This window comes from Aethalodelphis obliquidens, unplaced genomic scaffold (assembly GCF_003676395.1).
Source record: "Aethalodelphis obliquidens isolate GAN/ISIS:26980383/991018 unplaced genomic scaffold, ASM367639v1 scaffold33, whole genome shotgun sequence".
Lineage (NCBI taxonomy): Eukaryota > Metazoa > Chordata > Mammalia > Artiodactyla > Delphinidae > Aethalodelphis > Aethalodelphis obliquidens.
The window spans coordinates 14,138,047-14,156,463 of record NW_020837977.1 but is presented as its reverse complement, the minus strand read 5'-3'; the positions used below and the strand labels follow the sequence as shown (position 1 = coordinate 14,156,463).

The 18,417-nt window shown below is 39.2% G+C and overlaps 1 protein-coding gene across 2 annotated transcripts in view; it reads left to right on the top strand.

Moving 5' to 3' along the window:
• RAB2A (RAB2A, member RAS oncogene family) overlaps window positions 1-17,798 on the top strand; it is a 72,875-nt gene extending 55,077 nt beyond the window's left edge. For both annotated transcript variants that reach the window (XM_027128035.1, XM_027128033.1), the window contains 2 exons: window positions 14,302-14,370; window positions 16,474-17,798. In XM_027128035.1, coding sequence (XP_026983836.1) covers window positions 14,302-14,370; window positions 16,474-16,569 — 165 coding nt within the window. In that variant the 3' untranslated portion in view covers window positions 16,570-17,798. The remainder of the gene's footprint in view (window positions 1-14,301; window positions 14,371-16,473) is intronic.
• Window positions 17,799-18,417: the final 619 nt, after the last annotated feature.

Below are 18,417 nucleotides of genomic sequence, written 5' to 3'. Positions count from 1 at the left end.
ATTGTCATTATTTGTTAAGTATGGCTCTTTCATGAGTCTGTCACATTCTTACACAGAGCAAATTTTTATACAACCAGTTCCCTCCATGCTAAATGTTGTATGTTTAGCATATGCCTAACAAATAATAGAGTTACTGTTGTGATTTTTATTATGCATAGACTTCCTTCATACTATTTCTCAGAAGAAGCAGAACATGAAATTACACTAATATTCATAAAAAAGACAGCTAGGCTATATGGAATAAAAAACACCTGGTTGGAAGATAATGATGAGTTATACAAAGTAACTAAAGGAAGAATGCCAAAAATGGGCTAAATATTAGATGTTTTGAACTAGTATTTTTTTTTTTAAAAAAGAGTTCATTGATGACCTCTATGTATGTCAGACTTTAAAATAATTAAGTTCATCATTAAGTAAAGAGCATTTATATGACAGTACACATTTATCCTTTTTTTTTTTTACATCCCCTGTATTAAAAGCATTTTGGTAGCCTCACAGTAAGATTGATGGAGCTGCTATTATAAATCAGTTTAAATAGTGTCACCAGTTTTAAAAGTAAACCTACATATGCATCATCTAGCTTCAGAAGTTACCACCATTTTGACATTTTGATGATACTATTTTATTATGTGCCCTGTTTGTAAGCAAATTCCAGAAATATTTTACCTACAAATTTCAGTAGCAGTAATTTAAAAAAAAAATATGTTCATCATACCATTATTATACCTAACAAACTTAGCAGTAATTCCTTAATAATATCTGATATCAAGTCTGAATAACACCCCCCCCTTTTTTTTTTTTTCATTCAGCAATTGATGTTGGAAAACAGGTACTTAGTTTCTTTCTTCGAGGTCAGGGAAGACTAACAAAACCTGTTCTTTCTACTTTGAAAAGGGAAGGAAGGAGAACTAAGCCAGCATCTGTCAGACACCCTCCTTGTTACAGCAGTCAGCACCGGCTCCTGCAGCAGGAGAGCTGAGGCCTCAGTGGGAAACTATTCAGCTCATAAAATTACAGTATACGCTCTCTGGGATTTAAGCAAGAGTTAGCCTGCTAGAATTAGATCCAAAGAGGAATCATCCTGAAAACAAGCAATAAATACATTAGTTTTACAGGGTCTTTAGATTCTTGATCAGTTAGTGACTTAGACTTGGGGTTGGAGAAAATAATAATTCATTTCAAAGATGTTTGTTCTAAGTGCTATACCTTCTGTTTTTGCTTTCTAAGGACTTGGATTTGCCTAATTATGCCATCCTCCATGGGAGAGGCCATTTAGCACAGTGGGTAGAAACTTGGGCTGTGGGCTCAGACAGGAGTTTATCCTCAGCTTACTGCCTGAACTTGAGGACCCTCTGGGAGAGCTGATCATGTGAGGAGTAAAAAAAGTAAGGCAGGTATCCTGAGTGCATCCTGGTCAGCTAGTAAGAGTGGTGGTCGGTGTTCAGGCAGCTCACAGGTCAGTGTCCTCTTCTGTATAATCTTTAAAAAGTACTTGATTCCTAGCCAATCCTTGGCTCTCATGTGTAGAGAAGTTAGAGAACTCCGGTATTAAAGAAAAAAACTTTCTTAAAAGCCATTTTTAAATATAAATTATTTAAACATAATTATGTTTAAAGATAGAATGATTTATACAAATGCCAGTGTCCTGATTATGGACCATCTGACTAAGGGTTCTTTTTAGAAATTTAAAACTATGTGATCATTCATTAAGATTAAGCCTAACTGGTACCTTGATGATTCCTTTCAGTTTAGAACTAGACCTGTTTCCTTTTCCTGTTGTGCTGTGGTCTATCTTTATATTTTAACCAAGGTCCAGTTACCTAATGCAAGTCGAGACCATGAAGTTTACTCTTGTATTTCCCTGTAAGCAATTGGACAATTTGCAGCATAAGATAGCACCATTTTTCCAGCATTTGTTGCGTTGTTGCTGGAAATAGGTTTACTGTTAATCTCTGGATGTACTGATTTACTCAGCATAATGATTTCGTCCACGAAGGATCTGTTGAGGGGAAGGATCAAAGTGGTATTAGAGAAAAATGCACAGGATAGCTGTCCACAAAAAAAGAATTACCGAGTCCAAAATGTCAGTAACACTGAGCTAAAATAACAGGATATAATTAAAATCAATGAAGTGAAGCACCAACAACTTAGCATAATACATGAATCCTCTTTATTCATTTAGTAGTAGGTAAGATGATGTATATTTTGATCTAAAAAAGCTTCATTTCAATGACAACCTGGGGGAGAGAGTGAAGACTGGAAAGTCCTGTTATGAAGGGTCCCACTTCTGTTTTATGGGCTGGCTCTGACCTGTGAATTCTACAGTGAGAATCCTCAACTGTTTCATCGTCTTGCTGATGATGCTGACAGCTGGATCCAAGCTCATTATATTTCTAAACCACGCTGATGTCCTTCTCTTTTCCAGTTCGGGGCCCCGCTGGCAACATCATTCAGCACTGCTCTACTTATAGTATTGCGGACTCATGTTTTTCTTTTAACTGTAGCCTCTCATGTGCCGACTGTTCTGCTCTTACCTGAATTTATGCTGCTTGTCTTCAACTGGGATGATAAATGGAAAATGGCACCCAAGACTGTACTTCCAGTTTTTTTTTCAAATTATTTTATAAAGAGCATAAAAATAAAATGATACCCTAGTCTGCCTAAACTAGATACTTACAGAGGTAAGAATTTCTCAGATAGATCTACTATTAAATAGATGGGTATCATTTTATATTTATAAAATCATGTATAAGATTAACACCACCAAAAAAAAAAAAAGATTAACAGCACACACAGACTATATACACACAAAGAAACACTTTTTTTCTTTTTTTTTTTTTTTTTTGCTGTACTTGGGCCTCTCACTGTTGTGGCCTCTCCCGTTGCAGAGCACAGGCTCTGGATGTGCAGGCTCAGCGGCCATGGCTCACGGGCCCAGCCGCTCCACGGCATGTGGGATCTTCCCGGACCGGGGCACGAACCCGCGTCCCCTGCATCGGCAGGCGGACTCTCAACCACTGCGCCACCAGGGAAGCCCCGAAACACTTTTTTATATAATACAAACATAGAAAGCTCTCTCCACATAAAACCTCTCTGTATTAGCAAACTACTGTGGTACACACGTATTATGTTTATTTGTTTCCAAACTGTAAATTATAATTTCCAAGTTACAAGTTATAATAAGAGAATTCACCCTTCCTATGAAGTGGATTCTAGTCAGTTTTATACAACTTGGGGTTGCTCCAAACATGCAATTATCATTCATCCTTTTTGCTATTTGCTGAAGAAATGCACGTTTAAATGTGATAGTAGAGGTACACCCCAGAATTCATCTCCTAAATGTCAATGAAATTAAAAAGCCAATTGCAACCAAAATATTCTTGCCTATGTGGTATTCCCATAGAAATAGGAGACCAGAACTCATCCTTTACATTTTCAGTTCCCATTACAGATTTTTAAACTTAATATTTAGATGCTATACACATATATTTGAGTGTATAACATATGGTGGGGGGACCCGTGTATTTAGTTGTCTACCATTTATTCAAGTGATGTTCATGCTGAATATACAGAGCATGTATAGTGTCATCACATCTTATATTGGGAAAATGAGGTTTAGGCTCTTTTACCTCTGGTGGACAAAAAAGAAAAAAAAACAATTATTTTGACCTCCATTTTGCTGATAAGGAAGTAAAAATCGACCATGTGACCAGCAGTAAATATTTTTGAATATTAGTTTGACTTCAATTTTCAAATGAGACTTAAAGGTTATTGAGGACATCAAGATATCATGCTGCCTGGTAACTGCCCAGGCTTCGCATTGGCTACACGCCTCCTCAGCCGCCACCCTCTGGCAGTTCATTCCAGAACCACAGCTTTGTTTAGTGTCCTAGTCTGCAGGGTTCCAGGAAGATCTGACCTCTGTGGTCTGTCCTGTGACACACTGAGGAGTTGATATGAAGGGACGCTCCTCCAGCCACTGGAATCTGGTGATCTTGCTTGCAGCATTTAGAAGAGTGTCTCATAAGTGGAAGGTTTCTTTCAGAAGTATTTTCAAATGATTAAAATATGTCAGGTCCCTGAAATAATAATGTGGTTGTATATTTGTATGGCATATTGTCAGAGTTCTTTCACATACGTAGTCAGGACTCAAACCCAGGTGTTCCAGGTTCCCCATTCGTTCCCCTTCTGTCTGCCACACAGTGGAGAATAGCAGCACTGAAGGTTAGCCTGCCCTTCTTTGAGGAGCATGAATTAAAATGATCGCTTCTGCCTAGGGTTCCGTGGTCAGGTGAGCTTAGGAGGAGCTGGGGTCTACCCCCCTTTTAGGAAACCAGAATTCACAATAGTAGTGTGTTATTCCTATTCTGAAAACCCACTGTTAAGAAATTTGTTGGCTTTTATTTAACCTAGAGTTTTCCAAGTGTGATTTAGCCATTCCCACCCCCCGCCCCAGTGGAATTGGGGCGGAGGGTGCGTAATAGCCAAAGGATTGATGTCCTTTAGTTTTGCTAATTCTCTTACTTCATGGTCACATAGAGGTTGCAGTGGGGGAAGTGAAGACTACTTTCTTCTTAAGCTCAGAATATCTTGTAAAAATATTTTTTTCCAAATCAGTTGTATTTAGAACAGTGCTTCTCAAACATTAATGTGCATTCACTTCACCTAGGAATCCTGTTAAAATGCAGCTTATGATTCAGTAGGTCTGGGGTGCGGCCTGAAAGTCTGCATTTGCAGCTTGCTCTCAGGTGATGTCAGTACCGTGACCCGGGCTCCCTCTGGGGAGCGGAGAGGCTGGAAAGTCACCCGGCTGTGAGTGAACGAGACGGTCCAGCCAAGTGCTGTCCTTTCTCTGCTCTGCAGATTCATGATTTCTTCAGACCTTCTCATCATCTTCATCCTCTCCTTTACTGATTCTTGGCTCTCAGAATATAATTACATAATCAGGTTTCAGCCATCTTAAAAACAAACCCTATCAGTCCCTGTTCTCCTGGATATGTTCTCTTCTAGCTTCTAGTAAGATCTACCGCTGTTTCCTCATTGGATTTCACACCTCGGTTCACAGTCTGACTTCCTCCATCATGGCCAAGGTCACCCTAGACCTCCTAACAAATGCTTTTCTCTTCTTACCTTGAACAGTCCCTGGGGGGTAAGTGATACTTTTGACTACTCTTCTGTCTATAAACTTGCTCTTTCCTTAGCTCCATGATATCATGGTCTAATCTTTATTTGTGCTCTCTAGCCTTCCAGACGCCTTTACCATCTCCTTCTTCCACATTGAAATGTCACCTAAATCCATGAATACCCTTCTTAGGCTCTGTGTCTAGCTCTACTTGGACAGCTCTGCATGAGTGGGTCTCAGAGCCTCCGGTTTAACACATTCAGACTGAACTGATAGCCCTCCTCTGCTCTAGTCTGCAGATGTGCACTCTCGTGTATGCTAAAGCAACCCCCTTCCCTACCCTTTTACACTCATTTCTTCAGTTAATATGTATTGCCTTCCATGTGTGTATTATTATTTCTGCCTGTTAAATATCTCTCCAAATTGTCCTCTTCTGTGATTGCTTCCTAATTGGACTCCCTGTGTTCATTTTTCAGTCCTCTACACTGTTGCCTATAAGATCTTTCTAAAAATGAAAATTGAATGTCACTCTCCAGCTTTATTAAAACCCTGAGGTGGTTCCTCACGGCTTCTGCATCAAACTCCTTAGCTTGGAAGACAGGTCCCTTTATTTGCCAGTCCTCCCCTCTGTGTTCTTGTTAAACTAGAGAGCGCGTCCACAGGGCAGTGCCCCTGACCTGCTTCCGCAGAACGTATTCTCCACGCTTGAAACGCCCTCCTTCCGACCGATCCTTCAAGGGTATATAGTGAGTCTGATTCCTCCTCTTGGAATGCGTGACACGTGACACACCCTCCCTGCCCCCTTCACCACTCTTATGTGCTCCTTTCTCTGTATTTAGTCATTCCTGTGTCAGGGGTTTATTATCTTCGCACTCTCTCATGACTCTGTCATGACCCTTGTTTTTCACGTTGGCTCAACATGAGGACAGAGTTCCTTGAAAACATAGGCTGTCTTTTCATCTCGGCATCCCCAACGCCTAGCACAGTTTCTCCCCACACGGTAGATAATTGTTTGGATGGTTATGTATTTATTTAATTACTTTAACCTTACTCCTCTCCCCGCAGTCTTTAATCAGCTTCTGCTTTGGTCTCACTTGTTAACTTGTAGGTGGAATTCTGTCCGAAACCTTCTTTGCCCTAAGCATTCTAAAACCTATGAGTTTTGAAAAACACAGGTGAATAGATTGGCTTCTCCTTTGATTGGGAGCTCCCTCCAGTAGCCGCCTGGGGTCTTTGTGGTTTGAAAGAGGTTTTTTAGACCCAGGAATAACTGCAGCAAAGATTATGGCAGGCTAGGGAAAGTACCCCTTCCCAAAGGCTGCAGGTCAACTTTTTAAAGGTGTCCGAATATTCTAGAAGTGATATATTTACTTCTATGATTCCTTCCTTGTTTTTCTCTGTGTATTCCCTCTAAATTAAAATTTCATTTTCTCAGAGTTGTACATTACCAAAACTTCAACAGTATTATATTTCCTTTAGGACCCAAAGGTGATAGTGGTGTGAAATAAACATATTGTTTGTCAAACAGTTGTCACTTTGTCAAACATTCTCAATCTCTTAGCCATTTGATGGGTGATTTTTCCCTAATATTCATCAATTTTACTTAAAATTAAGATTGGAAATTTATGTGAAACCAGAAGAATATATAAACATCAAAAACTTTTGAGGCAAAAGTTTAGTAATTAAAAATATCTTAAACTGTTGAAAAATCAGGGCTGGAAATTCCTGGCTTAGCTGCTAAAGCACTAAAGATATAGCCAAGATGACAGCTGAAAATACAGCCACCTAACCCGAAGACACTGGAGTAGGCTGCCGAGACATCTAACCTTGACAGGGTCAGTGGGTTTCTGTGTGGGGTGGGGCGGGGAGAACACCTGACAGTAAGGCTTTAGTGACTAAGACCAGTTTCAAGGCACCTTGTGAATACTTGCGTCCTGTCCTGCTACTTGAGATCTACAGACAGAATTTGGGTTGAGGGGACATCTTCCTTGCCTTGGGCTGTGTTGTAAGTGGTGGAACAGATGTTTCTGTAGAGCTGGAATGTAGCTGTAAACTGAAAGCTGTGTTACCCCTCAACCCTGTTCTCAGTGTCATGGGTACCACGGGGCTTTTCACTGGAAATCTGACCTGAGCTTATCAAGCTTCCAGCATCCCTTGAGGGGAGCTTAGTGTAATAAATATTTACTACTCCCTTCCACAGATTGGAAGGCTTTGCGGACTAGCGTCAGCTTCTCTGCTCCTTGTTTGGCCGTCACCCTAGGGGACTTCAGGGATGATCCAAACCAAACTAACTTTGAAAGTTACGTCCAATTTCTCTACTTCTAAACCAGGGTAGCTAAACACTTCTGAAGAAACTCATGCTGTTAGGTGCATGTTATGCACTTACACAACTATATAGATCACCAGCTACCAAGACTTTCCCATCAGCATTAGCGATCCTTCCACGTGTCGAAAGTAAACTCTTCATTCCCTCCTTGAAACCTGATTTTCTTCCTTTTTTATTTCACGGCATACCCTTCCACCTCAGTCACTTAAGCCAAAAATGGAGTCATCCTTACCGTGTTCTTTACCAAGTCCTGTTAATTTCTCCAAAGGAGATATTAAGTTTGATCTTTGCCTTCCATTCTGGTTGCCACTGTTTTGTCAGGCCTTCATTTCTTACCTTGATTATAGTTCTCAACTCCTTACTGGCCTTCCTGTTGCCAACCTTCCTCCTTAGAATTCCTCCTCTAGAGCAGCCTCTGATTTTGTCCCCAGCCTGCTTCCTACCTTTTCAAGGTTCCTTGAGGTCTGTCGGGCCCTGTCTACCCTCATCCCACGTGGCTCCCTGTCCCCAGCTTCCCCTGTAACTGAGCTTAAAGTCTGCCTCTCCGTCCAGACCAGTCTTTCCTCCCCTTAATTTTCCTAATAAATGAGTGGGAGCTTACTTTCCTTCAAGCCTTCATTCACGGGGCTTTCTCTCTTGACAGTTTTTTTACCAGCAGAAGCGGTCATGCCACGTTACCCTTCTAGACAGCTGTTGTGGAGGTTTTCGTGCTACGTGCCAATTTTGGATTTGCATCTGTCCTGTAGTACTCCCACATCCTTGAGGTCAAAGACATTCATGTACCCAAGTACATAACTGAGTGTATGCTCTGTGCCTGGTACAAATCAGACACTCAGTAAATGCTTGTTGAATGGAAGAACTAAATTACTAAGGAATTAAACATATCTGTGTGTTATAAGTAACACAAATATTTTGTACTTCCAAAAATAATCCTAGCAATCCACAATAATTTCTAGCTAGAAGGTTTTTAAGAGGATAATTGTGTGCTTTTTATTTTCAATTTTAGTGGCAGCATAAGCAAAATAAATGAAAATTCCGTTGAATTGTGTTAAAGATAAGTGATCCTAATAAAGAGAGGATAAACGTGGGCAGAATATGAATCCTGCTAACCCTGCTTCTGCTACAGTTGTGCCCGGTCTTGGGCAAGTCACTTCTCCTTGGCAGCCCAGTGCCGTCTGTACAGTGAGAGTTATGACAGGTCAGTAGATGTAGCAGCAGCCCTCTTTGTTCTAATGAAACACAGGAAACTGGATGAAAGAAAGAAGAGCAGAACTACTCTACTTTGGAATAGGGGATGCCGCGGAAAGTGAGGGTGAGGGGGAGGAAATGGTGGCCCCCGCGGCATGTCCGTGAACGTGCTTGAAGCCATTGCATCGGGCGCGGTGTGTGGGAGGCTCTCCTGAAGCTAACGCAGCTCCAACCAGAATATTTTCCGTCACGGAATTCGACGAAGCTTCATGTGTAAACCTCCTGTCTTGCTTCTCGTCTGATGTTCTTTTCGCAGGACTTTCCTATCTGCATAATACTAAAGTCTTATCTCAATACATTTTCTTCTTTCGGCTTACCGTACACATTATATGTTGTTAACTTACCTTTTGATGCTTAGTTCTATCTAATCAGGATATTTTAATTCGCTGAGGAGGCTGCTCCTGAGTCCCCCCTTCTCCTCTCGTTCCCAGCTTCTCCTCTCGTTCCCGCGGTGGTATGCTCCGACACCCCGTGGTGCCGAGGGCGGGCGTGTGCCGAGTCCGCCTGCGAGCCAGCAGGTCTGGACTAGGCTCCACGGTTGCCCTCCTTTTACAGAGGGGCAAAGCAGCAGGTCCAAGAGACACGTGTGGTAAGAGGTGGCGCTGGGCTTTGACCCCGACAGCCTGGCTCAGAGCCTCCCCTTCGCCATTCTGCTAGCAAACGGAGATACAGCTTCAGCCCGCACAATTAATTTCCTCGTTTTTACACATATTTTGAACTTCTTTTCAGAAATAACGAGAACCTGTGTAAATCACTTAGTATAGTGACTGACCCATAGTAAATATTTGGTAAATATTGGTTAGTGTAAGCTTTGGCAAATGGACACCTGGAATGTCCACAGCCTTGATTAGCATGGAGAAGAAAATTAAACAGCATCCTATAGCTCTCTGTTTCCCACTTCTCAGAGAGAACCAAAGACTCACATCTATTCAAGATGTTTAAATAAAACGAAGACACTTCAATTTATTTTGAATTCTTACCTAACAGATGCTATAATTTTTATCTTGCCACCAGGTGGCAGCATGTTACACAAGGAAACAATTGAAATGTTATTCTGTTGTAGACTAGTTTTCAGTATTTTGCCTTAAAAACTGTTAAACCATAATAAAAACAAAATATTATTCCGTGTTCCCCTTTGTCTGTATTCCCCCTCGTTTGTTGTGAAGGCCCTCATAGCCCAGTGTCCATAGCCCACAACTAGACCTGCCTTGGTCCTGCCCTGCACACGCTGTCCCTGTAAGCCAGGGCAGAGTTTACTTTTCCTGCATCTGCAACCGAAATGTAAGCCCTCATACTGAGATTCTCCCAACTAAAGTGTTTTAGTTCAGCAGCAGTAGGAACTACGGCAGTCGTCCTCTTCCCTGGACCTTCCATGGTACCCAGAGAAGGACCAGATCTGTGGCAGCAAGTGAATAGGTGCCCTTGGGTAACGGCCAGGTAATAGGTAGGATATACATTTTTAGTTCTTTGTGGTTATGTTTATTTTAATTTGTGCTATAGAAGTCCCTGAAAACTTACTTAAGTTTAGGTATTATTAGAATCATTCAGATAACTACTGCCAAGGGTTGAAAGATTAGTGTCTGAGGTGGAGGGCAATTAATGGCTAATGAAGGTAAAGGACTGGACATGGCAATTAATCAAAGTAGGGCAGAGCGGGGAGCTAATGGGAAAATGTAGAGAGAGTCAGGCTTCAGATACGGGTGTGCAGCGCTGCATGGGAAGGCCAGAGGCTTGCCAAGTTAAGTTGGCTGCAAGGAAATCTCTTATACTTCTTAATCGTGGATCTGCCTAGATTGTTTCACAGGGTTAATGAAATCCATTCACATCAGTTTCTCAGCAAATGTTTTTTCCTGTTCTGTAATCTATTAACTAATATTCAGATTTGACTATATTTGAAACATGGAGTATAGATGAATATGTTTGTAATTCTGACTTGTCACAAAACCTGCAGTGATATTTAGGATGTCATGTTTTTAGAGTATTATGTTAATTAAGCAGTGCTAAAAATTTTCTGGAGTTATGCCATCATCTTGTTTCATTTTTCTGATAGTAAGGAAATAACTATTCCATATAAGTTAATTGTTACAAAATCTTTCCCTGGTAAACATCAAAACTCGTAAGAATAATGAAGACGTTTCAAGAACGTGTTTTGTGTTACTTATGTTAAACAGCAAATCCTGAGTCTCTCTCCCCTTGATGACTCGGGCCACCTTGGCCAACACATGCCCTCTTCAGTCAGGAGCTGTGAGCCCATCTTCACACAGGCCCACTGCTCCCGCAGCCGCTGCCATGTGCGGGCTCCCCCGTGGCCTCTTCCCCAAAACCGCACATGCACATCCCCGCTGGCCTCTCACACAGACACATCCTCACACTCACTCTCTTTCTCTTTCTCCTTCCCTCTCCTTTTCATAATTTGCTTCTGTAGCCTGGGGAATAGAAAAAGTAAAACTAGTTAAAATGATGTCTAAAATTGGAAGGAATTTCAATTTAAGACTGTCCTATTAAAGCATGAGCTTTAGGGAATTCTCTGGTGGTCTAGTGGTTAGGACTCTGTGCTCTCCCTGCCGGGGCCCCGGGTTCAATCTCTGGTCAGGAAACTAAGATCCTGCAAGCCACACAGCACGGCCACAAAAAAAAAAAAAAAAAAAAGCATGAGCTTTAGTGTAAAGGCTTTGTACTATCTATTTAGTTAACTTTTGTTGCTAATTTCTTCCTTTTTTTTTTTTTCCCTGTGTTCTAGAGGTATTTCAGGTTGTTACATCTCTTCCTTGAAAGATATATATGGAGATTGATTTTTAGTGACTGGAGTGAAATGAGCAATGAAAGAAAATTCTAGTCAATTATTGTAACAGATATGTATCTCTTGTCTTTCTGAGTTTTTGAAGTGCTTTGCAGCTTTAGTGGACAGTTATTGTCCGTGACAACCAAGGCTGTTCTCTTAGAAGTTTTATTTTATCTCTACTAAGCCTTAACAGTATTTGCTTAATGCTCATTATGTTTGGGAACTCAACAATTTCAGTCCACAGCCACATACTTTGAAAAGAGGTGTACTGATGTCTACAGTTGTCACATTGGTTTTAAACTCTTAAGGACTTCTTAAAATTGATCATTAATTAATCACTTAGTAATATATATTAAATATTAATTTTTGCCATGATGTAAATAAAACAATCCATTTACATAGTGTCCTCTGTATAGTGTGCTCAGAGAAGTGGAAAATATTTTATTTCAGTGTCTTTAATATGTAATCAGAGAGTTGGATGACAAGTAAATTGTAGCATTGTCCAAAGAGTATTTCACTGAGATGATGGGAATTAGAAAAGAAAACCATTTGCTATATTTAATTATAATGGAGTTAATTGCATGTCTTTCTGATATAAAATACCTCTTACGTCCATTGGGTACAGTTATTCTTGAAGGTGCTTAAATAAAGTATTAAGTATACTATTTAAGTAATAAAATAAGTAGTGACTTGGAAATTTTAGCATAAATAAAGACATAGCCTTCTTAAGCCAGTTTTTAAAGTGATTCATCAACAGATTAGCAAAAAGCCAATTTATTTACATCCAATGGCACATGTAATAATGACTTTTATAATATAAATGCTTGTTTATATGAAGTTATAACTCATTTATGGGACCTTGTAGTTCTAATGTTCTAGTGAAATGTACACATGTGGGTGCCCCTGGCAGGAATTCCAACTCTGTGAATTTATGAATCTGTTGACTTCAATATTTAGTTAGCCTGGCCATCACCGTAATTGACATGTTATTGGAAATAGAGTTAGGTTTTCCCTTATTTATAAGGATAACCTCCATTTTGAGGAATGTGAATCAATTCATAGTTGGCTGACAGCCAGTTTCTCCTTCACTTGAGCTCCAGCACACACTGGAAAAGCACACTGGCTTCCGAAGTGCCTTGTGAATCTGCAGTGATTAATTCTTCTCATTATTTCTCTGCAAGTTCTCGTGACCCTCTCTGATGGTTCGATCAGCCACTTAGAGTTGATGCATATTCATTCCTCGGCGCGCCTGCCGCAGTCGCTCACGCGCCCTGCACTGACTGGTGTGTTCTTGGTGCAGTAATTGAGCGGCAGTAGATTGATTGCTCTGGGGAGCTGTAGGGCCTTAAAGGTGAAAACATATCAGTCCTGTTAATTAGGAAACAAAAGCTCTGGTGGCAGGTTCAGCAGTCAGATATTTACAGTGTAGAAAAGACGAAAGATATGATGTGTTCCTCTCCATGGACCTGTTTACTTTTTAAATTTTGAATTAGGTCTGTATCAGTAGTAGTGGAGAACAGCCTTCTTTTATGAATTTTTATAGAATGCTAATTGAATATAATATTAATACTATTATCTCTCATATCTGATAGTTTAGAACCTGAGTTTGTATACACCTTCTGTAGCATTGGCAATAATGTGTAAAATATCTTAATGTCTTACATAAATATAGAATGCTTTTGGATTGATTCTGGTATTTAGAGGCTTAATTTGGTTACAATGTTCTCATGCTAATTTCTTGTCATTTAGTAGTATGCTCTATGGGAAAAGGGTGAAACTTTATTCAACATGGCATAGAAGTTGAGCTGCCTTTATCTCTTTATTATAAGCATCCTTTGATTATTACCCCCTGCCACCCGCCAAACTGTATGTTAAGTAATACATTGTCTGGGAAAAAGGATCCTGTATGGAACGGCGGCCTCCAGAAGCAAGCTAGTTTCAACATGGACATCTATGCAGCTTATCTAATTGACATGTTTTTCTCAGGTGTGCTGTTCTTATGTTATGGTCTCCCCCTCCCCCTTCCCCTTCTCCAGTCATGAATTTTTTTCTTTTGAGATATAATTCACATACCATAAAATTCACCCTTTTTTAAAGGTGAATTCTATGGGTTTTAGTATATTCACAAAGTTGTGCGACCATCTCCACTGTCTTCCAGAAGATTTTCATCACTCCACTCCTTCCTTCCCCTAACCCCTGGCAACCAATAATTATTTTCCTTCTGTGGATTGACCTCTTCTGGACATTTCATATAAATGGAATTGAACTATACGTGGTCTTTCATGTCTGGCTTATTTTACTTATTAGCAAGGTTCATCCTCATTGTCACATGAACCAGTACTTCATTTTTTATGGCTGAATAATATTCCATTGTATGGTTATACCACATTTTGGGTTTCATTCTTCAGTTGGTGAACATTTGTGTTGTTTCCACTTTTTGGCTGTTGCTGCTACTGGCGTTAGTTCCCACACGTCCTTGTCTTGTTCGTGATTTTAGGGGGAAGGCTTTCAGACTTCACCGCTGGGTATGATACAGGCTGTGGGTTTTCTTAGATGCTGTTTATCAGCTTGAGGAAGTTCCCTTCTATTTCTAGTTCGTTGAATGCTTTTATTGTGAAAACGTGTTGGATTTTGTCAAATGCTTTTTCTGCACCTATTAAAATGCTCATGTGGTTTTTGTCCTTTATTCTATTAATATGGTGTGTTCCATTGGTTGATTTTCTTATGTTGAGCATTGTAATATTTTATGGAACTTTTTATATAATGTTCTCTTACTGTGTGGTTTTAAATAATTTGAACCAATTTCTCTACCTTATATTTCAGGCATTTATTAATACAGCAAAAGAAATTTATGAAAAAATCCAAGAAGGAGTCTTTGACATTAATAATGAGGTATATATATATATATATATATATAATTGGCTAGTTAATTTAGAATTGAATTTTAATTACTTGGAGTCAAGATTTCTACTTTTTAAAATTCGTAAAATGGATCTATGATGTCAGTTAACACATAAGTTTATAATTTTCTCATTGAAAATTTGTTATATGTTGTATAATAGCTAAATGTTTATGTTCTAGTGAAGCATCACTTTATCTATGAAAACGGATTAAAGTAAGTGACCCTATCCATTTATTGCAAGCAATGCAAAATAATATAAATCCTCCAAAGAGAGAAGAAAATCCACTTTCATCTACACATCCATATGGTGTCATCTGCTTTGGGAATAATTTTCTAGTGTGTAAATGCGTGTGCGACATCAGCTAATGCAAGGTGCTCTCTCCATTGTGTCTGGTGCGGAGAAGGGAGGCGTCCAATTGGAAGTTACTCCCAGTTCAGCATAGTGTGTTTTCAGGAGCCTGAGTTAGTATATGTAATTGGCAGTTGGCACTAGTTGTTTTGTTTGTTTTTGTGGGTTTCTTTTCTTTTCCTTTTTTTTTTCTTTTTTTTTTTTTTGTAAAATTATTTTGAGCCAGTTTTGATCAACATGATGAGGATAAAATGTAACTTTGAAACAGATAATTCAGAGTGTTTACCAAAGGCCATCATTTTGACCTAAATCACCACTATGCATTTGTCCTTATTTATTTCAGAATTTTTATGTGGATAAGAGCATATTATTTACTTTTACATAAATGTTTCTGCCATTCTATAATAAGACTTCTTGCTTCCAAGAGAAAAACCCTTATTCCTCCCCCAGGTGCAGTGAGGAAGCACCGTGTTAGGAAGACATTGTGTGTGCATCTCTTGGCATGTGCAAGAGAGCCTCTTTATTATCTGTCTCAATATTCTTGGCTAAAACAAACAACAGTTTGCCTAGGGTTTCCAAAAAGTGTTTGATTTTCCAGTTTCTTTTAATTTGTAGTGATAAAGTTTCTAACCCATACTTTCCAGGCTTATATGGCAACAGACCTTGAGTTAATTTAAAGGCGACACCATTCAGAGACTAATGCCATATAAATTGAACAGTAATTGGGCGTCTTTGTAAAGGGCATGTTCATTGTCTCTGTCTGGTTTCATATAGTAGCTGAGTGCTTTACTGTGCCTGGCGTGGCTTTGATTGCAATGTGCTGTCAGGAGCCAACAGGCCGTGCGATTTATCTGGCCTGATGCCAAGTCTGACTTCTTGATTCCTCAAGAAGTTGCTACCAGCCCAGAGGGGGCAAAACCAATGAGCCATAGGGCATGCTTTTTATTAAAGAGGAGTCAGAAGAGCGAAAAGAAACCACATCAGCTGCTGTCAATACTGAGCTAGTGCCAGAAACCCCAAGGCTACTACTGTTGCAGAACAACTGCCAAGCACTATAAATCTGAGATTTACTGTGACGTAAAGTTTCCTTAAGAGCTTAATTTCTGAAGCTACTGTATTACTTTTCTCAGAGTGTTGTATTTTTAGGTAAAATCCACTTGAGGGAGTGAGGGTTGAGACATAAGTGTGAGTTTGATGAATGAAAGAACCACTCTGTGTGTGGGTTCTTGGCAAGCTGCCATGTCTTTGGGGATCATAGAAATTATTGATGACACAGAACACTCATATGCCCTTAGCCTGTACAGCTGATTCAACATGGAACAGAAACGCTGTCTAGAGGAAAGATTGTACGTTGTATTAGAGGAGCATAGGCTTTGCATATTTTTCTCTTTTAAAGATTACGTTTTAAACAATCTCTCCATTGTGAGAATTCCCTTAAAAGCAGCACTCTGGTTTCTGTTAACGCAGTACCTGGTATGATAAAGAATTGTTTGCAGGAATATTTCCACAAGTATTATTTTAAAAGGAAGGAACATCCCCTGAGAGATATTGTTTTAATTGTTGTAAAAATCTGCTTAGCATATATATATATATATATATATATATATATATATATATATATATATATTTTTTTTAGTTGTTTGGTAAGATTGTGGCACTAAGAAACCAAAGGATTTCTTAAATTTAAATTATACTGTCTGGTTGGCTCCAGATACATTTATTATCCTTCTGTCTTTCATTCCAGGCAAATGGCATTAAAATTGGCCCTCAGCATGCTGCTACTAACGCCACGCACGCAGGCAGTCAGGGAGGACAGCAGGCCGGGGGAGGCTGCTGTTGAGTCTGTTTTTACTGTCTCGCTGCCCAGAAGGGGCTACTCACCTATTCTTTCACCCTCCTGCTCAGCTGAGACATGAAACTCTTCGAAATGGCTTTATGTCACAGAAGAAGACTTTAATCCTTCAAATTCTTGTATAACTTTGAATAAATGGTTAATGTTCACTTAAAAAGACAGATTTTGGAGATTGTATTCATATCTATTTGCATTTGATTTCTAGGTCAATTGACGTGATTATTTTTGTTAAATGTTGTCTTGTGCCCTTACCTACGAACTGAATTGTATTGAACACTACAGAGTCATCTTGAGTATTTTAAATCGGTTTGTGTAGTTAGGTTTCCCCACACCTGTGGTTACCTAATGTTTAATATTATAGAACTGTCCTCAAAAGTTTGTCAATTTTCAAGGCTATAAGGAAAACCGAAGGACTCTTTTAATTCTGTATTTATCATTTACTTTCTGTATATATAGTTTATAACCTGCTTGGGTGTAATTTGCCAAGCTTGAATTCTTTAATGCATTTGCATAAATTCTATACTGTTTAGAGCTTAAAGCTACAGAAGCATCGTTAGGAATTGCTTGGACACTGAATTTTAAACTTTTTGACATTGTTAACAAGCATGTTCATCTTTTTCTTGTCACTAGTCCGAGAGAAATATGCTTAATGTACATTCTAAAGGCTATGTGTGTGTTAACCTGTTTTAATGCCAAAAGTTTGTTATTTGTCCACAGTTTCTTTAAGACCTCTTCAGAAAAGGATTTGTTTGCCTTAATGCAGACTGTTGGGTAAAAACACAGTATAATGAGTGAGGTGGGCGGAAGAAAGGACTCCCTCTGCCTGAGCGACTCCAGGAGGAATGAGTGTCCACATTTAGACGGCACATTATGAGGACTTTAATCTTTCCTTGAACACAATAATGTTTTCTTTTTCTTTTATTCACATGATTTCTAAATATATTTTTCACGCAGGACAGTTTTTCAACCCTTGATGTACAGTGACTGTGTAAAATTTTTCTTTCCGTGGCAACCTATAATCTTTAAAATATGGTGAGCATCTTGTCTGTTTTGAAGGGGATATGACAATAAACCTACCAGATGGAAAATCCTGTTAAAAGTAGAAAAGCTTTAGTAATTTGCTCAGTGTGGTGGTTTTATCCTTCTTTTTCTTTTTCTCCCTTGGACTATAATGAAATTGTTATAGCAGTGCAAATAAAATCCTATGTATAAAAGTGTTCTTTTTTTTTTATGACCACATCATTTTTTAAGAATGCAGTTTTTCAGTCCATCCACAGCTTTTACATGTATTATAAAGCACATTTTTTTTTAAGGGTCAGGATGTTTAACAACACTACCCTTTTTAAAAATTTTGCTAGAATGTGATAAAAATCTTTTTACCGTATTGAAATTCTTTTTGTTATTGATGATGTAAGCAAGTATTTTAAGTATGAAACTAACTACTTTCAATCCGCTCACTGACTTCAGCTTTCTACCTGTCTTTCCTGAAGATTCAGCAGTGCTCTGTCAAAGCTTTGACATTACTCCTGTGGGAAGTCACCCAATGCTATCTGAGTTTTTTGCTTTAACTAGCTCCTAGAGGACAGAGAGAAAGGTGAGGGGAAATTGAGTTTCTTGAGTATTTTTATTATGAACTTTTTTTTTCTTTAAAGTGGTCTTATCAAATTCACTGATCTTACCATTCACTCTCATTAGTGGTGAGTAGGACAAGTTAAGACAACTAGAACTTGTTCTGCTCTGTACCAGGAAGAGGATGATTCTTTGGGAACTGTTTTTGTTTGTTTGTTTGTTTGTTTTGCTGTACTTGGGCCTCTCACTGTTGTGGCCTCTCCCGTT